This window comes from Homalodisca vitripennis, chromosome 8, assembly GCF_021130785.1.
Source record: "Homalodisca vitripennis isolate AUS2020 chromosome 8, UT_GWSS_2.1, whole genome shotgun sequence".
NCBI lineage: Eukaryota > Metazoa > Arthropoda > Insecta > Hemiptera > Cicadellidae > Homalodisca > Homalodisca vitripennis.
This window is the reverse complement of record NC_060214.1, coordinates 68,414,497-68,436,099: the sequence shown is the minus strand read 5'-3', so window position 1 is coordinate 68,436,099 and position 21,603 is coordinate 68,414,497. Positions and strand designations below refer to the sequence as shown.

The window sequence follows — 21,603 nt, the reverse complement described above, 5'->3', positions numbered from 1 at the left end:
TATCTTACTTCCTTCCAGTAATCCATTGTTTCTTGGGTATTTGGGATTGCCCTACCAAAAAGGTGGGAAAATCCTTTACCTTTTTGTGCCTCCTACAAACATATCATTCCCATGATTAAATTTATGAACTTCCGAAAAAATATATCACATTTAGTTTCTACATAACAACTTTTATTTTTTGTATTGTTTACAAATGTATTTAATAATAAATACAATAAAATATATATTGAATTTTGAATATGTGTAAAATGTACATTTTATCAAGTTTGACAAATTTGTATTGCTTATTCCAATATACATACATATATATATATATATATATATATATATATCAAGAGAACAAGAAACACAATATATATATATATATATATTGTGTTTCTTGTTCTCTTGATATTTATATTATGCGTCCTGAAGATGTGGTATCAAATCCCACGAAATATATAGAAGCTTTATATCTTGGTTTTTCATTTAAATAAGTGAAATACTATATATTCGATTACATATACACTCATCTAAAGCTCTTCAATAAAAACTTGTATATAAATACGAATACAGCTCTTGAATAGTTTATTTGAATACTATTAGTCCAAACGAATGAATACTGAAGGTTTGAATTCGATTATTCCAGAGAAATGTTATTCATTTCAAAAGTATTCGAATTCATTTTGAGGTATTCGAATCTGTCAGTACTCGGATTGTATTCGAATACTATTCGATTCTATATTCGATTCTCCCATCACTAGCTCTAGCGACACAACAACACTGCCTACGTTTAACCTTGTGCTTAAATTCAGCAGTCGCCGTCCACAATACAACGTCGACCATTGGTGAGTTTAATCAAACTGCTTTTTTCCGTTGCTTTATACTATGAACATATAGAACATAGTATTATCTTTTATTTCCAAGCTAATGCTAGTAAAACTGTGTTTTATTACTTAAATATTACATACTGTTTCATTACCACTACTGAGATTATATTATAACTATCTGAACTGATTAGTAAATAAAAAGTTATCTATGAAAGCTAATCGGTTATAAAATGTTTTGTACCATTTTTAAAGTTTTTTCAAACTTGCAACACTTCAACAGCATGCAAGATCCTGGTATTAATTTTGTATAGCCATTTACGTACCCTACAATTTTAAAATTTTAAATTAAAACAATATTGGGATTTTATGAGCTAGCAATTTGATTTTTACTAGGTATTTCTCACAATGTATCTAAATAGCGTTTCTGTATTCAGCAACAAAGTTTCAAATATTAATAGGAACTATAATGAACATATTTATTTCCTAATGATTTATAAATAATATTTATTGTTTCTAATTATAATTTTCATAGATTATGGTACAAATCATGAAGTTTTATTGGCGTATTTGTTGGAAAGTCTAATTTAAATTTGATAAGTAAATAGTTAACCTTTTGCGTATACAATCTTCTTTTAAAATAGAACTTTTCTTTACAAATTTACAAATTTTTTTGAGGGCGGACTATAAACTACTTGCACTATTTTTGTTTATGTTTTTCCCCTTAGTAAAACTTGGATTCTTTACTGCTTCTTGCTAGTTTCTCTACGATATTGCAACATATTTGCAGCCAACATATTACAGTAATTTCTGAAACGGAAACGATGAATATGGAGGAGTAAAGCGTTTCACATTAAGGACTTGTAGCACTGCATGGAACAAGTTTCCATTTTATTTACAATTTAATAACGGAATAACGGAGGAAAATGTTAATAAGCGTGAAACGCTGTAACGTACAACATATGCATGAATCCAACTTTAAATTTTAATATAAAGTCTATATTTTATTAATGCATTTGGATATGGATAACTTAAACAGTAAAACTGTCGATTTTAAAAATATAATTGTATGATTGAAAAAAGTAGAGTTGCAAAAGATTAACGTATATCCCCAAGTAAGATTTGCTCGACAAGTCATAACATGCTTGTTTACAGTGCTCGAGTACAACCAAGATGGCGACAGGGGCGGAGTCGTGGGTGTTGGGGCTCCTACTTCTCGTAGTCTCCTTACTTTACCTCCTCTACCGCTACGTGAGGAGTTCACGTCACTACTTCAAGACTCGAGGTATTCCCTACTTGGAGCCTGGGCCATTCTTACAGGATAGGCACGAAGTCACCTCCAAGGCTGGGAGTGACCAAGCGGTGTTGCTGTACAACTACTTCCCCGGTGAACGATACTTCGGGTACTTTCTGAACGGGGTAAGTAAGTATTCATGACATGTATTCATTACTTGGAGCCTGGGTCATTCTTACAGGATAGGCACGAAGTCACCTCCAAGGCTGGGAGTGACCAAGTGGTGTTGTTGTACAACTACTTCCCCCCGGTGAACGATACTTCGGGTACTTTCTGAACGGGGTAAGTAAGTATTCATGACATGTATTCATTACTTGGAGCCTGGGCCATTCTTACAGGATAGGCACGAAGTCACCTCCAAGGCTGGGAGTGACCAAGCGGTGTTGCTGTACAACTACTTCCCCGGTGAACGATACTTCGGGTACTTTCTGAACGGGGTAAGTAAGTACTCATGACATGTATTCCCTACTTGGAGCCTGGGCCATTCTTACAGGAAAGGCACGAAGTCACCTCCAAGGCTGGGAGTGACCAAGCGGTGTTGCTGTACAACTACTTCCCCGGTGAACGATACTTCGGGTACTTTCTGAACGGGGTAAGTAAGTACTCATGACATGTATTCCCTACTTGGAGCCTGGGCCATTCTTACAGGAAAGGCACGAAGTCAACTCCGAGGCTGGGAGTGACCAAGCAGTGTTGCTGTACAACTGCTTCCCCGGTGAACGATACTTCGGGTACTTTCTGAACGGGGTACGTAGGAATTGTTCTTGAGATGTATTGGAGTACTTGATGTACCCAACCAAGAGTCTTGTAAATTGTATTGGTTCCCTCAATTTCTTTAATTTACAAAGCAAATATTTTTGATATTTTAATAATAGGTTGATATGTGGTGGTATGTTTGTGCAAAATTGTAACGACAGATCTATTTTTTATATTTTAATATAGGATTACAATAATTAAATGTAGTAAAGTTACTTTACACATTTTTTATTTGATCGTAAAGATAAACTTTGGAGGAAGTAATCAACGGTTTTAATATTGGGGACTTAAAACTTAAACTATAAAAAACACAGAATTACGAAGCAAACATGTAACCCTTTCAGTGCCAGATATTGTTTTAGATGAACGTTGTCACTGAAAGGATTTACAGAATTACCGAAGTAAATATTTAATAAGTTGAAAACAAACATTTTTATAAAGTAAATAAAACTACGATGTGATAACAATTATATTATTACTAGAGATAAAATTGGGGACAACTAACTTTATCAAAAAACAATAACATTTTACTATCAAAATTGTCAAAATAAAATAGTGTGTCTATGAAAAATAAAATTAATGTATTTATTTAGTAACTAAATTTATCCTTTTGGTGTAATAGTAAAAGAACAATGTGATGAGTGGAGTGTATATTGTGAACGTGTTACGAACTTAAAATTCTGTTTTATTTTTTAATGAGTTTAATTAACCTCTTAACGCCCACTGTGCCAAATTTGTCACATACCCATTTTTATGCATGTAGTATAGTGTCAGAATGAAAATTACAACCTTAAATGCCCATTGTGACACATATGGAACTATTTTCAATAATTTACTGTACTGTGCTGTTGCCTGGTGGCAGTTATGTGAACTACAGCCAGTGAGCAGATCTACCATACACAGTAAACACCAATTCTTCATAACCTCTAAGTCTTCATACCTGTATTTAGCAGAAAAAAAGTAAGTACCCTTTTTATAAAATATGGGTCTAAGTTTACATAGTTAACTGAAAGTGTGTTACAGTAGTTTTAGTTCATAAAATATGTCTAGTTTATGTTTTATGATGCTTTTTTAGGTTTGTGCCAAATTTGTCACATTGGGCACAACTGTAAAACTGCAGTTTTTCAGTTCGTCCCAAAAATGGCACATTTGGGCATTAAAGTCAACCTACAAGCTTTTTGTACAACAATGTTTATTTTTGTCAGATGTCACATTGTCGACTAAGAAGACATAACAACACAACTTCGCTTTTACCCCCCGATGACAGTGAAGACAGTTTGGTGGATGACTCAGATGAGGATCCAGATTACACCCCTGGCCGTGACAAAAAGAACAAGTTAGCCTTATTTTGTAAGTTTATTTTTATACCATTAATTCCATAATTAACTTAGTTAGCTCATACTTACTAATCTAAATTTATATTCAATACTAATAGGCTATGTTCTGTTTATTATATGTCTTTTCTTGTTATGACAGCACCATTTTTAATGCACACGGTTAGGATAATTCAGATTATGTTACACTAGGCTGTATAGAAAATTGTTTCAGCGTGCTGTTATATACTATACGAGTAAAGACTCAATATGTTATTTATTTTTAGTGTGAAATACATACTTTTTTTGTGGTTTGAAAAAAAAGCAAGGCAACAGCGAGTTTGTTTTGTTTCAGTGAACAATGCAGCGAGCTCCAGTGATGTCACAGATGAAGACGAAGAGAACATCCCCTTCAACGTCTACAGCCACAAAAAAGAAGATTCCAAAAAAAACCAGCACCTGCTTGGAATGAAGTGAATCCAGATAACAGTGAGAAACCTTCTCCGCCAATGCTAGAATTAAGTAACGAACATGTACTTCAGTCTCTCCAGTTGACTACTTCAAAAGATTTTTTTGACAATGACCTTTTAACTTTGATTGCTACTCAGTCAAACTTGTATAGTGTCCAAAAAAATCCGAATAAACCCTTGAATACCTCAGAGAGAAGGAAGTAGAGCAGTTTATAGGCATTTGCATCTACATGAGCATTTATGGTCTACCTAGGAGTAGGATGTAATTGGAATGGAAATACACGAGTAGAAAAGGTTGCACATGTTATGTCACGTAACAGATGGGAGGAACTGAAGGCCAACTTGCACTTCAATAACAATGATTCACATGCCATTACAGAATGATCCAAACAAAGATAGGCTATTTAAAATCCGCCCACTAGTTGATGCTCCTTCAAAACAAATTCAAAAACATTCCTATTGAGGAACAAATGCTCTGTGTTGATGAACAGATTGTGCCCTTCAAAGGCACATCTTTACTAAAACAGTACAACCCGATGAAACCCCACAAGTGGGGATACAAACTGTTTGTACTTTGTGACAGCAAGGGTCTGATTCACAATTTTGAGATCTACACTGGTCGCATACTACCTGCTACTTCCCTACCTGACATTGGAGCTAGTTCAAATGTTGTTTTACGACTGGTTGAACACTTGCCTCGTAATGAAAACAAATTCTTAATCTATTTTGATAACTGGTACTCATCACCAGCTCTCTTAGTGACTCTAGCAAATATTGGTTTCCAATCCCTCGGGACCATTCGACTAGGACGATTTCCAGGCTTGTTGTTTTTCATCTGACCAAGAAATGAAAAAAGAAAGGCCGTGGGTCTTATGAGGAAAAAGAGGCAACAATTGATGGGTAAAAATTAGGGCTGTAAAATGGTTAGACAATCGAGGGGTGTCTCTTGCGTCAACTTTTGAGTCTGCTTGCCCTACTCAACACTGGTGCAACGCTTTGACTCTAAAGGTCGTGAGCAGATTGATGTCACTTGCCCTAAAATCGTTACAACATACAATAAGTTCATGGGGGGAGTGGACCTTCTAGATGGACTTATCAGCTACTACCGAATTAATCTAAGATCTCGGAAGTTTTATTTGAGGTTTTTCTTCCACTTTGTTGACGTAAGTATTGTCAATGGATGGCTTCTCTTCAGACGAGACTGTCAACATAATGGAATTGCTAAGCAGGGAGTAATGGATTTTGCTAGCTTTCCGGTGTGAGGTGGCCGATCTCTTTGTAACTTAGGAGCTGACCCCAATAAAAAGAGGAAGGCCATCAACAGACAGGGTAGAGAACGAATTTTCAAAGAAAAAGAAGAAAGGTCCATGTGTCAATATCCCTATACCAGATGTTAGAAAAGATGGAGTTGGACATTGGCCATCTGTTGTCGAAGATAGGCAGAGATGCAAGCATCCCTTCTGCAAGCAGAAATCATCCATTATGTGTGAAAAGTGTAAAGTTCACCTCTGCCTAAACAAAGGAAAGAACTGTTTTTGTGGATTTCCACTTGTAAGGTGCTCCTTATACTGTGTAGTAATGTGTTTTACTTATAATTCTAAATATACAGTAATTATTGAAGCAATATACTATTAGTTTTTTCTTATGTCCTGTTTACTTTCTCTAAAGTGCACTATTTTCTCTATTGCCCAATGTGCCAGATTTGGCACTTACCCAAAATTTGGTTAAATAGTAAATTTAAAAATCTGAAAAAAATTACAGGTCATCTAAGTACCATTTAAAGTAACTTTTAGCATAAAATAATTTTTTTTATATACTGCATCATGTAGTGGGCATATGTAACTCCCAGAACGTTAATAGGTACAGGCAGAATGTCCTTTAATATGCCCGCTTAGGAGTATGCAGCATAATAACTACAAATATAGGTCTAAATCTATAAACGTGAGTAAGCAGCGACAGGGTTCATAATCAGTATCAGAATTTCAGTGTTTAATGTACCAATCGACAGATATATAGCGGATAATTAGGCTACATGTGTTACGATGTCCCATGTTACATGTTATTGAAGGACATTATGATTTTACAAGTTTGTTTAAAAATTAATTTATTCTGCGATATTCTCGTTTCCATTATGGTTACTCATAAAATCAATGTAAAAAAGTCTACTAACGCTCAACCAAATTCGATGGAATGACATGCGCCATTTTTGAACTCGAAGTTTCCCATATATAAATTATCCAACATTGTACAGGTCAGTTCGATCTCGAAATACGTGCGGATGTACAGAAGGCAGAAATTAATGTTTCCAGTCCCTCGAGCGATGTACGTTATTATTATTGCAGTGCTTGTTTACTTCTGTAGTATTCATAGTACTTATTACAGTACTTGTGTTTTTTATTACAGTACTTGTGTTTTCTAAAAGATTCCATTAAACTGGAATGATTCAATATTGTATTCTTAAGACGTTTTTTGGTTTATATGATTATTTTTATTTTTCATTTCAATTAGGTAATTTCTGTTGTGAATTATTGTAGGAAAATTTAATATATCATACATGTATCAAATGTATCAGTTTGTTATTTTAAACTTGAGTTACAGAACAATAAGACACATCAAGAAATAGGAATTCAGGGGGTGCCAATTCCCACGGGACGTGGGTGACTGGATCACATGGAATAGAAACACAAATAAACTGACAGCAGGATTTTCCGACAGGACGTATTTCAGAGCAAAGGTAGAATTCTAGACTAGGCTTTGCGCAGTGTTGCCAAATTTCAAACGCATGTACTTGCCAACACCAAAAAACAGAAAAATAAGTACTATACAGAGGGAGTCAGATAAGCTCTTCTACACGTATAAATATAACAAATATTATAAAAATTTAACAAATTATAACAATTCTAAATTACATACAGGAAATCCATTTAAAATATTCCCATCAGATATTATGCTATCTAATTTTTAAATGTCCAAATCTAAACTTTTGTTTAAAGTATACGGTTTTAAATATCTAGTTTAAAGAAACATTGTGTCAATAGTTAATATTTATGAACCAAAACATTATACAATTAATTTAAACAAGATTTACATTTGTCTATTATGTATTTTTAAATATATTTTTGGGATAGTCAAATTTGGATTGATACGCTTACCTTGCAATAGTAGTTTTACAGAAATTTCTAGGTAGATTTAAAATATCCTGTCTCATTATTCCTTTCCTTTGTAACCAATTCAACATTATGAATATTACTAATGAAAAACTTCTACTGTTTCTGTAAGATTAGTCCTACAATTAAGTAGACTAGATGTGTTTTTAATACTTTGAAATCTCTCTGGTGACCTTTTGATCAAATCCTTTAGAGATTTATTCCGTTAAGTGATAAGCACTATCTCAAAATGTGTTTTTCAATCGTCGCGTTTAAAACGGAGGAACTAGCGTCAATCCATTCGGAAACTATAAATACTTTATAATCTTGTCCAGACAATAATAAAGCCTGTTTTCTCGTTTTTAATTACTATTCCAGTAGTGTAAGTATAAGCGACCAGCTATAAGAACTTCACTTTACTAATAGCATGATCAAATGAATTACCATTAAGTAAGATACTTACAGCACTAAATAAAATAAATTCTCAAAGATTAATTAATTTTTTTAAATCTCGAGTTGAGAGGTTAACTGAGGTTTCATGATCTTTTCATACAAGGGTAGATGGAGGTTCCAACGGTAAATTATTTTAAAATCGTTATAACAAAATTGATAAAAGTTATATCAACTTCTTAAATAAATACCTGCAGTTTTAATGCGAGGTGTTTAAATATTGAATCCAGAAAGGTGCTGTATAGAAAAAAATAAACGTGTGTTATATAGCATGATCTATTATTCTATCGGAATTTATTTTAATTGAAGTATTTATACTTTATTTCAGAAAAAAACTGGAACAACACCGTACATCTGCAATACATATACCACTCCCCTTTTTAAGAATAAAAATTATTTGTTTTAAAACTTAGATAACTAAATACATATTTATTTTAGAACCTTACATGTTGTATTTGTTAATATTATCTAACGAGTGGCTCTTAACAATTTGCACGCCAATCACTCAATGATGCGCGATTTCACTCTCGAAACTGTTATCTGAGTGCCACTCGTATTTGATGGAGAGCGGCCAATGACGTCATCACCACCACCACAATTATTGTACCAATATAGCTAAATATTCCAAATAATTTCTCTATTTATTCTTCTATTACTTCTATCTACTTTCTGAATTAATTCGACTATAAATGATCGTGCCAAAACGCAGAGGGTTAGAAAATAAGTAAATTAGACTAAAGCCCAGGTATTTTACAATTTTACGATTACATTATAATTTATAGTACTAATTAAAACACATACATCGTCGCTGTAGGCATATTCCAAAAATAAAACTAATTTTAAAACAAGCATTGGGCACTAATCCAAAGCTAACAAATAACAAAATGAAAAGTATTAACCAATCTAAAATATTTTGATAGTTTTAATATTCTACAACTAAGTAGTATACCCTGTTTAAACGCGGTGCTTGACGTTTTTGAACTATTTAAGTTTTTTTCATTTTTAAATATTCCAGTAGTTTATTTTGTGTTTTTAAACTTGGATAACAAACCCCCTTCCTGCTCGTATATCTAATGTATATCTTAGACATGGAGTTAGTTTAATTTTAGTTGTTGACGGGCAGAACGATCTCGCAGGCCACCCAATCCCTATAAAGAACTAATTAAGCCTTTGAAGCATCGGAAAATCTGTTGGTAAAATCTGCCACGGCTTATCAACAAAAGACGCTAAAACACGGTTATTATAAGAATTTCCTTGTATTTTGTCACATCACCCAATACCTTTATCACAGTTCTGTTTATATTTTTCTTATGTAGCTTTCGTACATATTTCTATTGCCAAAAATTTTATTTGGGGAGTTAGCAAACTAATAGTGTAAATTCGGCCAAACGTTGATTAGTTTGTAAAAACTAATCTTCTTTCCACGACGAAAGATTATCCAAGAACTTTTGAAGTAGTCAACACCCTATCTCCACTTCAACTCTTAGAGGGAGGATTGAGGCTTAATTCACAACATTTTGATTATTCTATATTTATTCTATTGACGCTAACATATTTTGTGTTTTTCCAGCTACCCACTTTGGTTATCAAGGATACTGAACTGATCCATAGAATATCGGTGAAGGACTTCATCCATTTCGAAGACAACGGATTCAAGCATGTGTTCGGCTTCCTGGTAACTCAGAATCTATTTAATCTTAAAGGCAAGACTTGGAGGTCCTTGAGGGCCAAACTGTCCCCAACTTTTACTTCGGGGAAGTTGAAACGCATGTTCAACCAGTTAGATAAAAGTTGCGAGCATCTCGTGCAGACACTCGGGGAGTCCTGTGGTGAGCCTCTGGACACCAAGAAAATAACCTCACGTTACGTTCTGGAGGTGATCGCCAGCATTGCTTTCGGCCTTGACTTGAGCAAGAACGCACAAAGCGCGGAGTTTGTCCAGAATAGCACTTCTCTTTACGCTACTGGTTACCAAATGACGCTCATCCAAATACTCGGCATGGTCTCGTATAAGTTGGTCAATCTCTTGGGACTGAGTATGTACAAGAGGGAAGTAGAACATTACTTCCAGAATCTGACGAAACAGACTAAAGAGTACAGAAGGAAGAACAAGATTGAGAGAGACGACTACTTCCAATTGCTACTGGCGCTTCAAGAAGAAGAGGAGAGTGGAAAGACACTGCTGGCGAAGTGGGACAATGAGGACGACTCTCTTATCAACAAGGCCAATGGACTACCTCAACAGGCGAAGGGGAGTAAACGTGAGTAATTACCGATTATTCTCTCTCTCTCTCTCTCTCTCTCTCTCTCTCTCTCTCTCTCTCTCTCTCTCTCTCCTCTCTCTCTCTCTCTCTCTCTCTCTCTCTCTCTCTCTCTCTCTCTCTCTCTCTCTCTCTCTCTCTCTCTCTCTCTCTCTCTCTCTCTCTCTCTCTCTCTCTCTCTCTCTCTCTCTCTCTCTCTCTCTCTCTCTCTCTCTCTCTCTCTCTCTCTCTCTCTCTCTCTCTCCTCCCTCCCTCTCGCTCTCGCTCTCTCTTGCCAAGATTGAGCGTTGTTAGTAATTAAGGTTTATAACATAAACACTTTACTTCACGGATGGGGTTGCTGAACACTCCTTTTACGTACTATCTTCTAAACCATGTAGAGGTTAACTTTAATTCAACAACAAATTTCGTAAATTCTAACTCTAATAGCCTTTTTACTTGGTTTTCATAAACCTAATGATGCGGGTTCAAGGTTTGGTAGTGGATAAATGAATAATAAGGTATGACTTTAAATTGTTCCATCAAGTAGTACGTTTGCGTTTCTGATCAATTTCAACCACGCTTCCATTCACAAATTAGAAGTAACAGACTTCGAAAGGTTGGACAAAAATATCAAATTTATGTTTCATATGGTTACAATTTTATTTGTTTAAATGTCATGCAAAAGTACTCAGTTTGTTTACAAATGTATTTTTCTCGTTTCCATCATGGTTATTAATACGACCAGTAACAATTGCTCTCTAACGCTCAGTTAAATCACATGGAGTGACATTTACTATCATCAAACTCTATGTGCTTGTATAAAATAAAGCTTAATTAAAAATATCAAGTCTGTAAATCCGATTGAGATGTCATTCGAACAGGAGATAGACAGACAGACAACTATACAGAATAGGTATAATGCCATTTCTCCCACCCCTCTAGTGATAGCTTTCGATAATGCTCATCAATTTTTCACGTACATATATTAAAGCGATGATATCCCTTTATCCAATAACTCACTTGTATTGTTTGCGCTTTCCAATGCTTAATACTATATCACACTCCAAATCTATATACTATGTAAATTATTATGTTCAGCTCCAGTTTACCTTCCTTTTAGTGCAGTCTCACTACTACATCCAACACAAGACTTATATTATAAAATACATTTCAATTATTTTATTGCAATAAAATGAGATCAAGTCTTGGGTTAAAGAAAAATATGATGATGTTAAATTCAAATATGATGTTAATAAAGTACGAAATGGTACCCAGTATTCCCAGTTTCGTATAATTTCGATACTGGATTTGGATACCGATTGTCCATATTACGACACTAGAAACGAATCAATTGAATAAATTGTGATCTTTAAAAATGCACAAACATTAAACTGCCGAGATAAGACATTACTTTCAAAATAAAGCGCCAGAGAAACGCTAGTACAAGATAAGAAAGGTACAGTACCAATAAATGGGTGTACACTTACTATCGTTTCTGATGCAAAAGCGGTAAACGGAAGCGAAATTGATTTTGATTTCAATTGATTTAAATGGTGATTTGGATTTTTAAGGTTTTACTCGTGTTATTTTTTTACCATTTTTGTAATCCCCACCATCATATTATGAAAATCAAAGATGATTTTTAACTTAAATTTATAATACACATTTTTATACGGATATCGTGGTGTCCTAAGGTTTCCAACAATGGGAAATTTTAGATATGATTATTGTTTGTTAAGTACGATTTGAAGGGACCCGGAATGCCCATCTCGGTAATTTTAATAAATAGCCCAGTTTGATACAAACTACTGGACATATCGATTTGAATTTTTACTCGGTTTCAAGCAACTATATATATACATACTGATTTTTTTTATTTCATGCATTTGAAAGATAACTGAGAAAAAATTTTGATCCTTTTTTACAATTTTCAATTATTGTGTTGTTGTTTCATTTTAAAAAATAAAACTGTTTCAGTTTTCACTCTATAAATCAGCTTATATGACATATTATTGCGCACATTAAGTAAAAATTTCAACTTAATATCTTTACTAGTTCCTGGGATAAGGCGGTTTTATGTTAAAAAATGAAATTTGAGGAAAATTGTAAAAAACCAAAAATATTGATTTTATAATTTACCTCAGTACATTCCAGCCTCATAACAGGGCTTTCTTTCATCAGCAGGGGTTTCTTCTTCATTTTCCTCCAGCCTTCTTTTCTGCAGCCTATTTTTCCTTCTTGCTTGTCTCGTGAAGTCTTACACTGCTTTTTCAGCACTTCGGATACGTTCAGAGTCTAATAATTTCATCGCGGTTATTGTGCGAACGCCTGGTTGAAGACCCATTTCATGTAGGACTCTGCATTTTGTAATGTGTCCATCATTGTATCTGGCAACCTCTTCATAAACTCCAAATTCAAAGGTTTTCAGAGTAACAACATTATTTTTGGAATCCTAGCCCATATGACACTCTCGTTTACATTTTGCGTCTTGCCATGTAAACATTTTTTTTAGTAGGTTTGGTCAACGAGTGCCTTGAGACTTGGCTTTATTGCAGCCATTATAGCCTCTGGCATAGCATTATGCCATTAATATTTATTATTAAGCATTATTAATAGTTTACACAGGCAATAATTTAAAGCGCAAGCTTATATTTGAGCAAAACGTCAATGTGCAAACATTGTGAGGTAAATGTGTTATTATGATTAGACGTATTATACATTAATGAACTCAGAATGAGCCATATTTTCATTTTTTTTTTTTTTATTAAAGTAACAATTGATAAAAAATAATTCTTTGAGTTTCCGGGGCCCTTTGAATCTCCTAATAACTAACTGCAACGGAATTACAAATTTACTTAACTAGCTGGGACTGGCCCAGACCATTCATTGGCACTCTGTGAACTAATTAGCCTAATCACAATTTAGAGCTTAAGTAAATGTTTTACTCGAATCATAATTTCCGAAATGTTATCAAATATTTGAGACACCTACGTAAAAAAATAAGATAAGCGACTCTAAACAAGAACAAATTTCATTAAAAATAAACTAACAATATAAAGGTAGTCTGTTTAAAGCTTGTAATAATAATACAGCTGGTTTTCCGTAACAATTTTGTGTTGTAAATAATGTGTTTTTTAACTTCATAGTTCTGACGGACGAATGCATCACGGCCCAAGCTTTCGGATTCCTGACGGGAGGCTCAGACTCGGTGGCGACGACGCTGATGTGGGCGCTGTACCACATCGCCAAGGACCCTGCGATCCAGGCGAGGGCCGTGCAGGAAGCGGAGTCCTGCCTCTCGCAGAACGGCGGCTGGACGTTCCAAACTGTCAAGGATATGGTGTACTTGGACATGGTAATACAAGGTGAGAGATTATAGTTGTGTTTGATTTTTATATAGGTACTTTTCATTTAGGATATGCAAAGTTGGCGTGTTACTTAATCGGGCGCCTTCCTCACATATAAGGTCTAACGGTGACTCACAACGAGGCTGTTGATAAAATATATACTTTTTCATCAAAAGCCGAATAAAAATTTAATTATAAGAACTTGCATTCATGAAACTTTTCTCGTGATTACAAACAAAATTAGCAGTTACCTGCGGCTTCGCACCCAATTACGTAAGCTTTGTACCTGTATGACTACTTCTGGTTATAGTGAATTATATATATTTCCAACGTCAATATTGACTTTGCCTCCAATATTGTGGGAGTAACGATTGCCGAGCGGTCTAAGACGTTGGACTTTGGGCCTGAGTTAGAGATAGCGCAGGTTCGAATCCTGTCTGTGACCCTTGTACCATCGACCTTGTACTGTATCGACTCTCCCCCTTATTCTGTTTGATAAGATCTTCGCACAGGCCAGTGGCCCATAAGGACGGGCAGAATAAGTCTTAAAAGGGGATCGGCCTTGTTCTCCTAATAAAAAAGTTATATACTGTATATTGCGAAAATATGAATATATATATATATATACATACAAACACACACACACACACATATATATATATATATATGTGTGTATAGTGTGTGTGTGTGTGTGTGTGTGTGTGTGTGTGTGTGTGTGTGTGTGTGTGTGTGTGTGTGTGTGTGTGTGTGTGTGTGTGTGTACAGGTCTGAAAAGTCTGCTTGTCAAAATATAGGTTTTATAGTGGTCTTTAATTGTATTGTAATAGTAACTTTGTGTTTAATATCTGCATCATAGAGTATAAAATAAAATATAAAATTAAAGACACACACACAATCGAACACACAGACAGACACGATTCAATTTTATACAGAGTGCCACGTAACTCTCTGGACAAAGGTATATCCCGTTATAGCTAAGATCAAGGTAAACATATTACATCATATGAACATGAGTCTCGATGCTTAGTTTCCCGTCTGTCTGTCTGTATGTGATTTTGTATAAAAAAATATTTACTACGTTCAAAAATAATATATTAAATTATATCGAATTTAGCTTAAACTTTTACAATAACAAGAAAAATTAAAAAATAACTGAAAAAATATAATGAAATTATCTTTAGTATTTTCCAAATTGCTGCTATTAAAACTTTAAAAACTGTGAATTTCTTAAAAACTAGTATTTTTTCTCAACCATTTCAAGAGCAACGGTGTTTAGAGAATTTTATCACAAATCTAATGACACCAAAATTATTTAAATCTAAAAATAAATAACTGATCTAGAGCAGTTTTACTGTGACAAATAAATAAATAAATAAATAAAAATGCCTTTATTGCAAGCGTTTCTCAGTATAACAACTGCTTTACAGAACAACTCTTGTCATATCTTACACTATTTACAATACTGGGAAATAAAATTAAAAACTAAAACCTATAGACTAAATATAACACCCAAACAAGACAAATAAATTACTGTACAATCATTTTTCTTAGTTTACTTTTAAAAAACAGTAACAGAAGTCTGTTTAAGGCTCTGGGGGAGGTCATTGTACAACTTTGGGCCAAAGTAAGAAAAGCTCCTCCTCTCAAACTCATGCTTGACTCTGGGAAAGTGAAGCAAATCACCATGGCGGACACTGCGTTGAGAGACCTCCTCCCGAAATTGGAGCTTCTCGACCAGGTACCGCGGCTCACCCAGCGCAAGCACCTTGTGGATCATGCCACATGTCAGGATCCTGCATACATTTTCCATGGGGGACAAACTGACAGCATCTCGGAAGGGTGACACATGATCAAAGCGCCTCAAATTGAAAATGAATCGAACTGCAGAGTTTTGCAGTCTTTGAATCCGATCTATGTCTCCCCTAGAGATACTGTTGCCGTATGCAGGATAGCAGTAATAAAATACAGACAGAACAAGAGAACTCATAAGCCGGAGCTTAGCGGATTCTGGCAGCAGACTTCTAAATCTGTACAGACCCCTCAGCCTACCAAGGGCACGCTGGATAGCATGAGTGACATGATCAGAAAAGGTGAGCTTACTGTCAAGCACAACTCCGAGAGTCTTGACTGACTCAGAGACAGACAGGCTCTCCCCACTGAGCCTTACTCTCACTCCTCTCTGACCAAGGGCCTGCACCAGATTGTGTGGGGCAAGATGAAGGACAATGCACTTACCTATATTGAGTTTAAGGCCATTGTCCTTCATCTTGGACAAGACATGGCCCACATTGAGGTTCTCAGCGAATAGCCAACTATGCAAAACTGAATAAACGGTAGCTATTCAATTTGACCAATTCACTTTAAGTTCAGTCCACTCAGAAATTTATACTTTTTTACGAGTTGATAGACTTACTCCATGGTTTTAAGACTGTTTATTATTTTTAGATAGGTTCAACTGAAAACGTGTCTTAGAAATTTAAATTGCGATTTAGGTTATTAACATTTTAACTGTTTGACATCCAAATAATAAAATCATTTTACAAAATCTTGTGGATGTCTTATTTATTTCCTCAATTTTTTCATTAACACTGTAACTTCACATCTAAAAATTGTAAATAACACCTCTGTACATCAAAATCTCTATTTTGTAATAAAAATTTCATGCATGATATTGGTCTGTCTGATTCCCTTTTTTAACACAATCATGGAAAATTACAGAGACTCTTCGACTCTACCCTGCTTCCCCGCTCAGCCTCAAGGAATGTACCGTCCCTTATCGCCTGCCAGGGTCGGACGCGATCCTTGAGAAGGGCACTATAGTTTTAATACCGGTCACTGGTCTGCACATGGATCCCGAGATCTACCCTGATCCTCGGAAATTCGATCCGGAGAGATTTGCTGACAACAACTACAAGCCCAGCGCAACCTACAGGCCTTTCGGTGACGGTCCTCGAATTTGCCTCGGTAAGAATAGCCCTATTTCTTTATTGCGCACTTTTGTAAATTTGTTAAATTTTGTAAGCTTTCAAATGTAATTACAAGTGTAGGAAGAAATCAATAAGAATAGCGAAATAAGGAATTAATACCATTAGGTTTTGAGATCTGCAATGTAATCTCATCCGCAGGCTAATAATTAATCTAACACATAACTAAAATCTAGTTTAAAAACAAATTAGGCTTATTTAAGATAGTGTGCATGTGAGTTACCACACAGCATTTTTGCACTAAATCCTAGCTTATACGTGTTACAACACTTTGGTATGATTTGTTTATTTTAACCTAAATTGCAGCTATGTCAAGTAAGTGATCCACCTGAGGAAGGTATCATATTCTGTATCTCAAAAGTAGTATCATTGATTTCATATATCACTGAACGATGGCGAATGACAGAAAAGCCATGGTACCCTCACAATCCTTCCATTGTCATCTTAGTTATAGTTATTCATTTGACACAATAGAACTTAACAGTTTTTTGTGCACATCATAAAAACTTAACATATTTTATCAAATTACAAGACATATTATTTTATTGACAATATATTAATAAATTGTATTAATACACAATAATTAAATTCTACAATAAATTAAAACTATAACTGGAGTTTGCAGCCTCCAACTTTGCTACAAACGCCTCTTGTAGACTGCATAATGCCTTTCCGACCGAGTAGGCTTTTAAACGGGTTTTAAAAAGTTTCTACCATTGATAGATTTAAGATGAATTTGTAAAGGGTTATACAGTTTAGGCCAATAATAAAATAATGAATTTCGAATAATTTGACTCTGAATTCTTATTATATTATCAATATTATTTCTTAACTTGGTGGATGTTCTAGCATAGAAAAGAGATTACGATTTTCAAACACGGCTGTTAACGTGTGGTAAACTATTAAACTTGTACATCTAAGCTCTACAACTGTCGCGCTACTCTATGTCCCAGATAAGCCTCAATACCCTTTTTCGAAACAGAAAAATTCTCTGAAAATTACTAAAGATACTGTAGCCCCATAGTATAATTCTATAACTCAGTCTAAATTCCACTAAGCCAATATAGCCTAGCTTTTGAGTGTATTTCCGCCTGCAAATTTTGAGGACACCTCAGGACATATCGAAGAATTAAGCTGCTTGCTGAGAATTGAAACATGAGTCTTCCATTAGAAATTTGAATCAATATAAACTCCTAAAAACTTATTTGATGAAACATACACTATTTATTTTAAGCTGTATTATGTAAAGTTGATCAGATTAGTTTGAAATTTCATTATGTGCTTTTGAAAAATGTAAAACCTGATTATTTTAAGAAACCCAAGTCTTAAGTTTATTGGTAGCATTGTAAAACAGATCAACAACATGATTTAAGGATTTATGATACAAAACTAGGCTTTATAATCCGCGAAAAGATAAGGTTCTTGATGATAACTGGATTCACTTGTCGTATTTACCCTTTAATCCAGATTGTTCATGAAAAGTAGAAATAAAAGAGGGCAAAGGACAGAGTCTTGAGGCATTCCGTTTTACATCCATTTCATGTATTAGGTAATTTCGATCTGAGGAAGTGATCCGATTGCATATCTCAAAAGTAGTGTTACTGATATTATACATACTGTATATCCCTAAAAAGACATGTTACCTTCTTCAGTAACATCCATTATATTTCAACATATTGCATGTGATCTTGCAAGTATGGCCTAAACCATTTAAGAATGATACTTCAAAAACCACACCAGTACCTAAACTAAACTAACTAAATAAACAGCTAAATAACTTTTTTTAATGGTAGCACACTCACTCGGCAAGGGAGAGATCCGGGTTCGAGTCCCGGTGGAGCAAGTAATTTTTGTGATTTAATGTTTATTCAAAAATAAAATTAGGTTATTGACATTCATACAAATTTAATAAAGGTAAAGAAAAGTCGTTTGACAGGTGTTTCGTCTTTAGATCATATGTTAGTTTGGATATTTAAACGCGTATCTGACAGATACGGGCAAATACAAAGTAATTGAATAGTAAAAGGTAAGGGCTCTGTGGTGTAGTGTTAGCGCACTTATCCTGCAAGTGAGAGATCCGAGTCCCGGCGGAGCAAGTACTTCTTGTGATTCAATGTTTATTGAAGAATTAAATAAATAAACATGAAGACTTTATAATTGCCTAATAAATGATCATTCACTTAGGAAAAGTAATCCGTTTACACAAAATACGCGTAATTATAGTTTATGTTTAATACGCTATCATTTAATTCATAAATAAAATGCACAATATAATATAAAAATATTTCGATTATAAATAATAAAACAATTATTTTGAAAATAATTGTTTTTGTGTGTGTTTTTTAGTGTAAATAAGGTTATAAACTAATTGCACTCACGATAATACAAGCACAAAAAACCAAAATTAATTAACGTTGACTTTAAAATTATAATGGCACGTGTTTTATGGCGTATAGCGTACATAGTATGATACCACAATTTCTTTGGGAAACATTTTATAGTTTTGCAGAATTTATAATAATGTGTAGTTATTAACTTATTTTTCTATAAACATATTAATTGTATTTAAGTCTTACATTAAAGATTAGTATTAATGAGGAGTATATTAATATTTTTCCTTCAAAACTCAAAAAATTACAGTGAAGACGATTTGTGAAAGTCAACTTGACATATCCGTTGGTTCAATAAAAACAACACCGCCCACTTCAATTAATTAACTATGGGACGAGACAAAACGAACTTAAACATGATAACACAGTAGATTAGTATTAAAAATACTACATTATATTATTTAAACTTTACAATAAAAATAAAAAATAGTACAAGAAACGGAACGAAATGTGTTATGGACTATGTCTTTGCAACAACAAAAACATCATATTACTACTAAGGAACTTTGGTGTTTCAGCAATGAGGCTTGCCATCATGGAGATTAAGGTGTGTTTGGCCAGAGTCCTCACGCAGTTTTCGGTCAGTGTCGACAAGAAGACTCAGGAGCCTTTTGCGCTCGACCCCATGTCCTTCCCCCCGAACCCCGTGGGCGGAGTATGGCTCCGGTTTCACGAGAAGAAAGTGACACTCTGACGAGAAGAGACTTAAAGAGTTGAAGGCACGCACATTCCTGCTGCTTACTATTTATAATATGTAACTACTAATACGCTTGTTATTGGTTAGCAACAAAACTAAGATTGTATTGTTCAAGAGGATCAACATCAGCAGGCACAATTATGATGTGTATTTATTCCGCCACTGTTACAATTCAAACTTATTCAGCTTATTTTACATCATCGCTTTAACTGTACAGCTTAAATATAATATTAAGTTTTAAAGGCAAATGTAAATTGTTTGTAGTTGAAGCTATTAAACAATTATTGTGCTATTGGTATTTATTTAAATATGTTCCATGTGTTACAAATACTTCCTACAGCCTATAAAACGCATTAATTTTACAGCGCTTTAAAACACCAGAATAAAACCGATAAAATGGAATATCAAAGAACCCGTCAAAGGTATTGTAATCGTTGCCACATATTCAGAACATAGCCTTTTGACTTTTTGAACCCAAAATCAATACAGTACTTCCTAGGACCAGAGGGTACCAAATTTCAATTCATTAAAACTTTTCTATCAAAGTTTAAGAGTCAGTTATCGCACAGGTACACTGACAGATGGACGGACTGCCCTTTCACCTTTTGACCCCAGACCCAACAGCCTTCTTCTTAGGTTTAATAGGAACTTATATAACAACATTCAAGCTCTAGGGTCTTTCTTTCAAGGGGTAATGCACAGATATATACAGACTTACAAAGAGACGGATGAACGGATTGGCCATTCCCCTTTTAACCCCAAAATCAGTAAGGTTCATCCTTAGACCAAGAGGAATCTATATGCCAAGTTTCAACTCTCTAGGGCCTTTCTATCTAGGGTTAGACGGAGTTAAGATGGACAGACAACTACACGATTTTAAGAAGGGTCTGTCGGGTCCATAATCTTTTAAGGCTGTGAAAAAGTTTTAGTTTGTCATGGACGTTCATTCTACAAATTTGCTCAACTATTATTAAACGATTTCACAAAAGGACTGAACGATATTCTTATTTTTTTTAATGATTGAGGAACTATGTACTGTATGTGTGATCTTCTTTGTATTTGCTCTTTGCTTTAATAAACAATTTGAAAACTGCATAAACATATAAGGTGGTTCCTTCAATAGGTCAGACCATCTCAAGATGTATTATACCAATAATAAATAGTTAAATTAATGTTTATAAATTACTTATTTTAATCAACAATATTAACTTGAAAACGTAATTATGTATAATTTACCACTGGTATACTGAGTGTTCCATAATAGTAGGGACACCACAGGAGGGTTCACTTTTATTTTATTTTTATGTTTATTTCTAACAGCAATACCAATACATAAAGGGTGTAGCAAAAAGGTTGGGCTGGCTATGCATTATCAGATTTTATGTGTAATTCTAAACTAAAAAGAAAGACTAACTTTTTCCTATTTCCACTTCGTTTAGCCGCTAGCCGCTATTTTGTATTTTTTACTAACGAATTATTATCTCTAAAGCTAGTACAGCTAAAGAAACCAAATTTGGCACATATCTTTAAATAGATAAAAGGAAAATAAAAAAGATAATTGTGTTATTTTATTTAATATTAACAAATGGCGGCTGTTGAAAATGTTTAAAGTCAAATAACAAAAAAGCCAGTATAGTTATAACAAATGTGCTAGACACCAACTATTTGGACAATTTTATTACAACTCTAACGGTACTAGTTTCAACT

At 34.4% G+C, this 21,603-nt stretch overlaps 1 protein-coding gene across 3 annotated transcripts; it reads left to right on the top strand.

Annotated features, from left to right (window-relative positions):
* The first annotated feature begins 729 nt into the window (after positions 1–729).
* Positions 730–20,188, top strand: LOC124367683 (probable cytochrome P450 6a13). Of its 3 annotated transcripts, XM_046824705.1 has the most exons (6): positions 730–827; positions 1,962–2,225; positions 9,806–10,496; positions 13,625–13,843; positions 16,544–16,789; positions 19,718–20,188. In XM_046824705.1, exons 2-6 carry the CDS (start codon positions 1,980–1,982, stop codon positions 19,891–19,893), a joined length of 1,578 nt encoding a protein of 525 aa, XP_046680661.1. In that variant the 5' UTR covers positions 730–827; positions 1,962–1,979; the 3' UTR covers positions 19,894–20,188. The 3 variants fall into 3 exon arrangements, with proteins under 3 accessions (XP_046680661.1, XP_046680663.1, XP_046680662.1); XM_046824707.1 differs by lacking the exon at positions 16,544–16,789; XM_046824706.1 differs by lacking the exons at positions 730–827; positions 1,962–2,225 and adding an exon at positions 2,439–2,692.
* The last annotated feature ends 1,415 nt before the right edge of the window (positions 20,189–21,603 follow it).

Excerpts from the sequence above, each read along its gene's own strand:
- LOC124367683 (XM_046824705.1), top strand. The coding sequence starts at position 1,980 with ATGGCGACAGGGGCGGAGTCGTGGGTGTTGGGGCTCCTACTTCTCGTA. Across the intron at positions 2,226-9,805 it reads TCGGGTACTTTCTGAACGGG|CTACCCACTTTGGTTATCAA; the intron begins GTAAGTAAGTAT and ends GTGTTTTTCCAG. Across the intron at positions 13,844-16,543 it reads CTTGGACATGGTAATACAAG|AGACTCTTCGACTCTACCCT; the intron begins GTGAGAGATTAT and ends GGAAAATTACAG.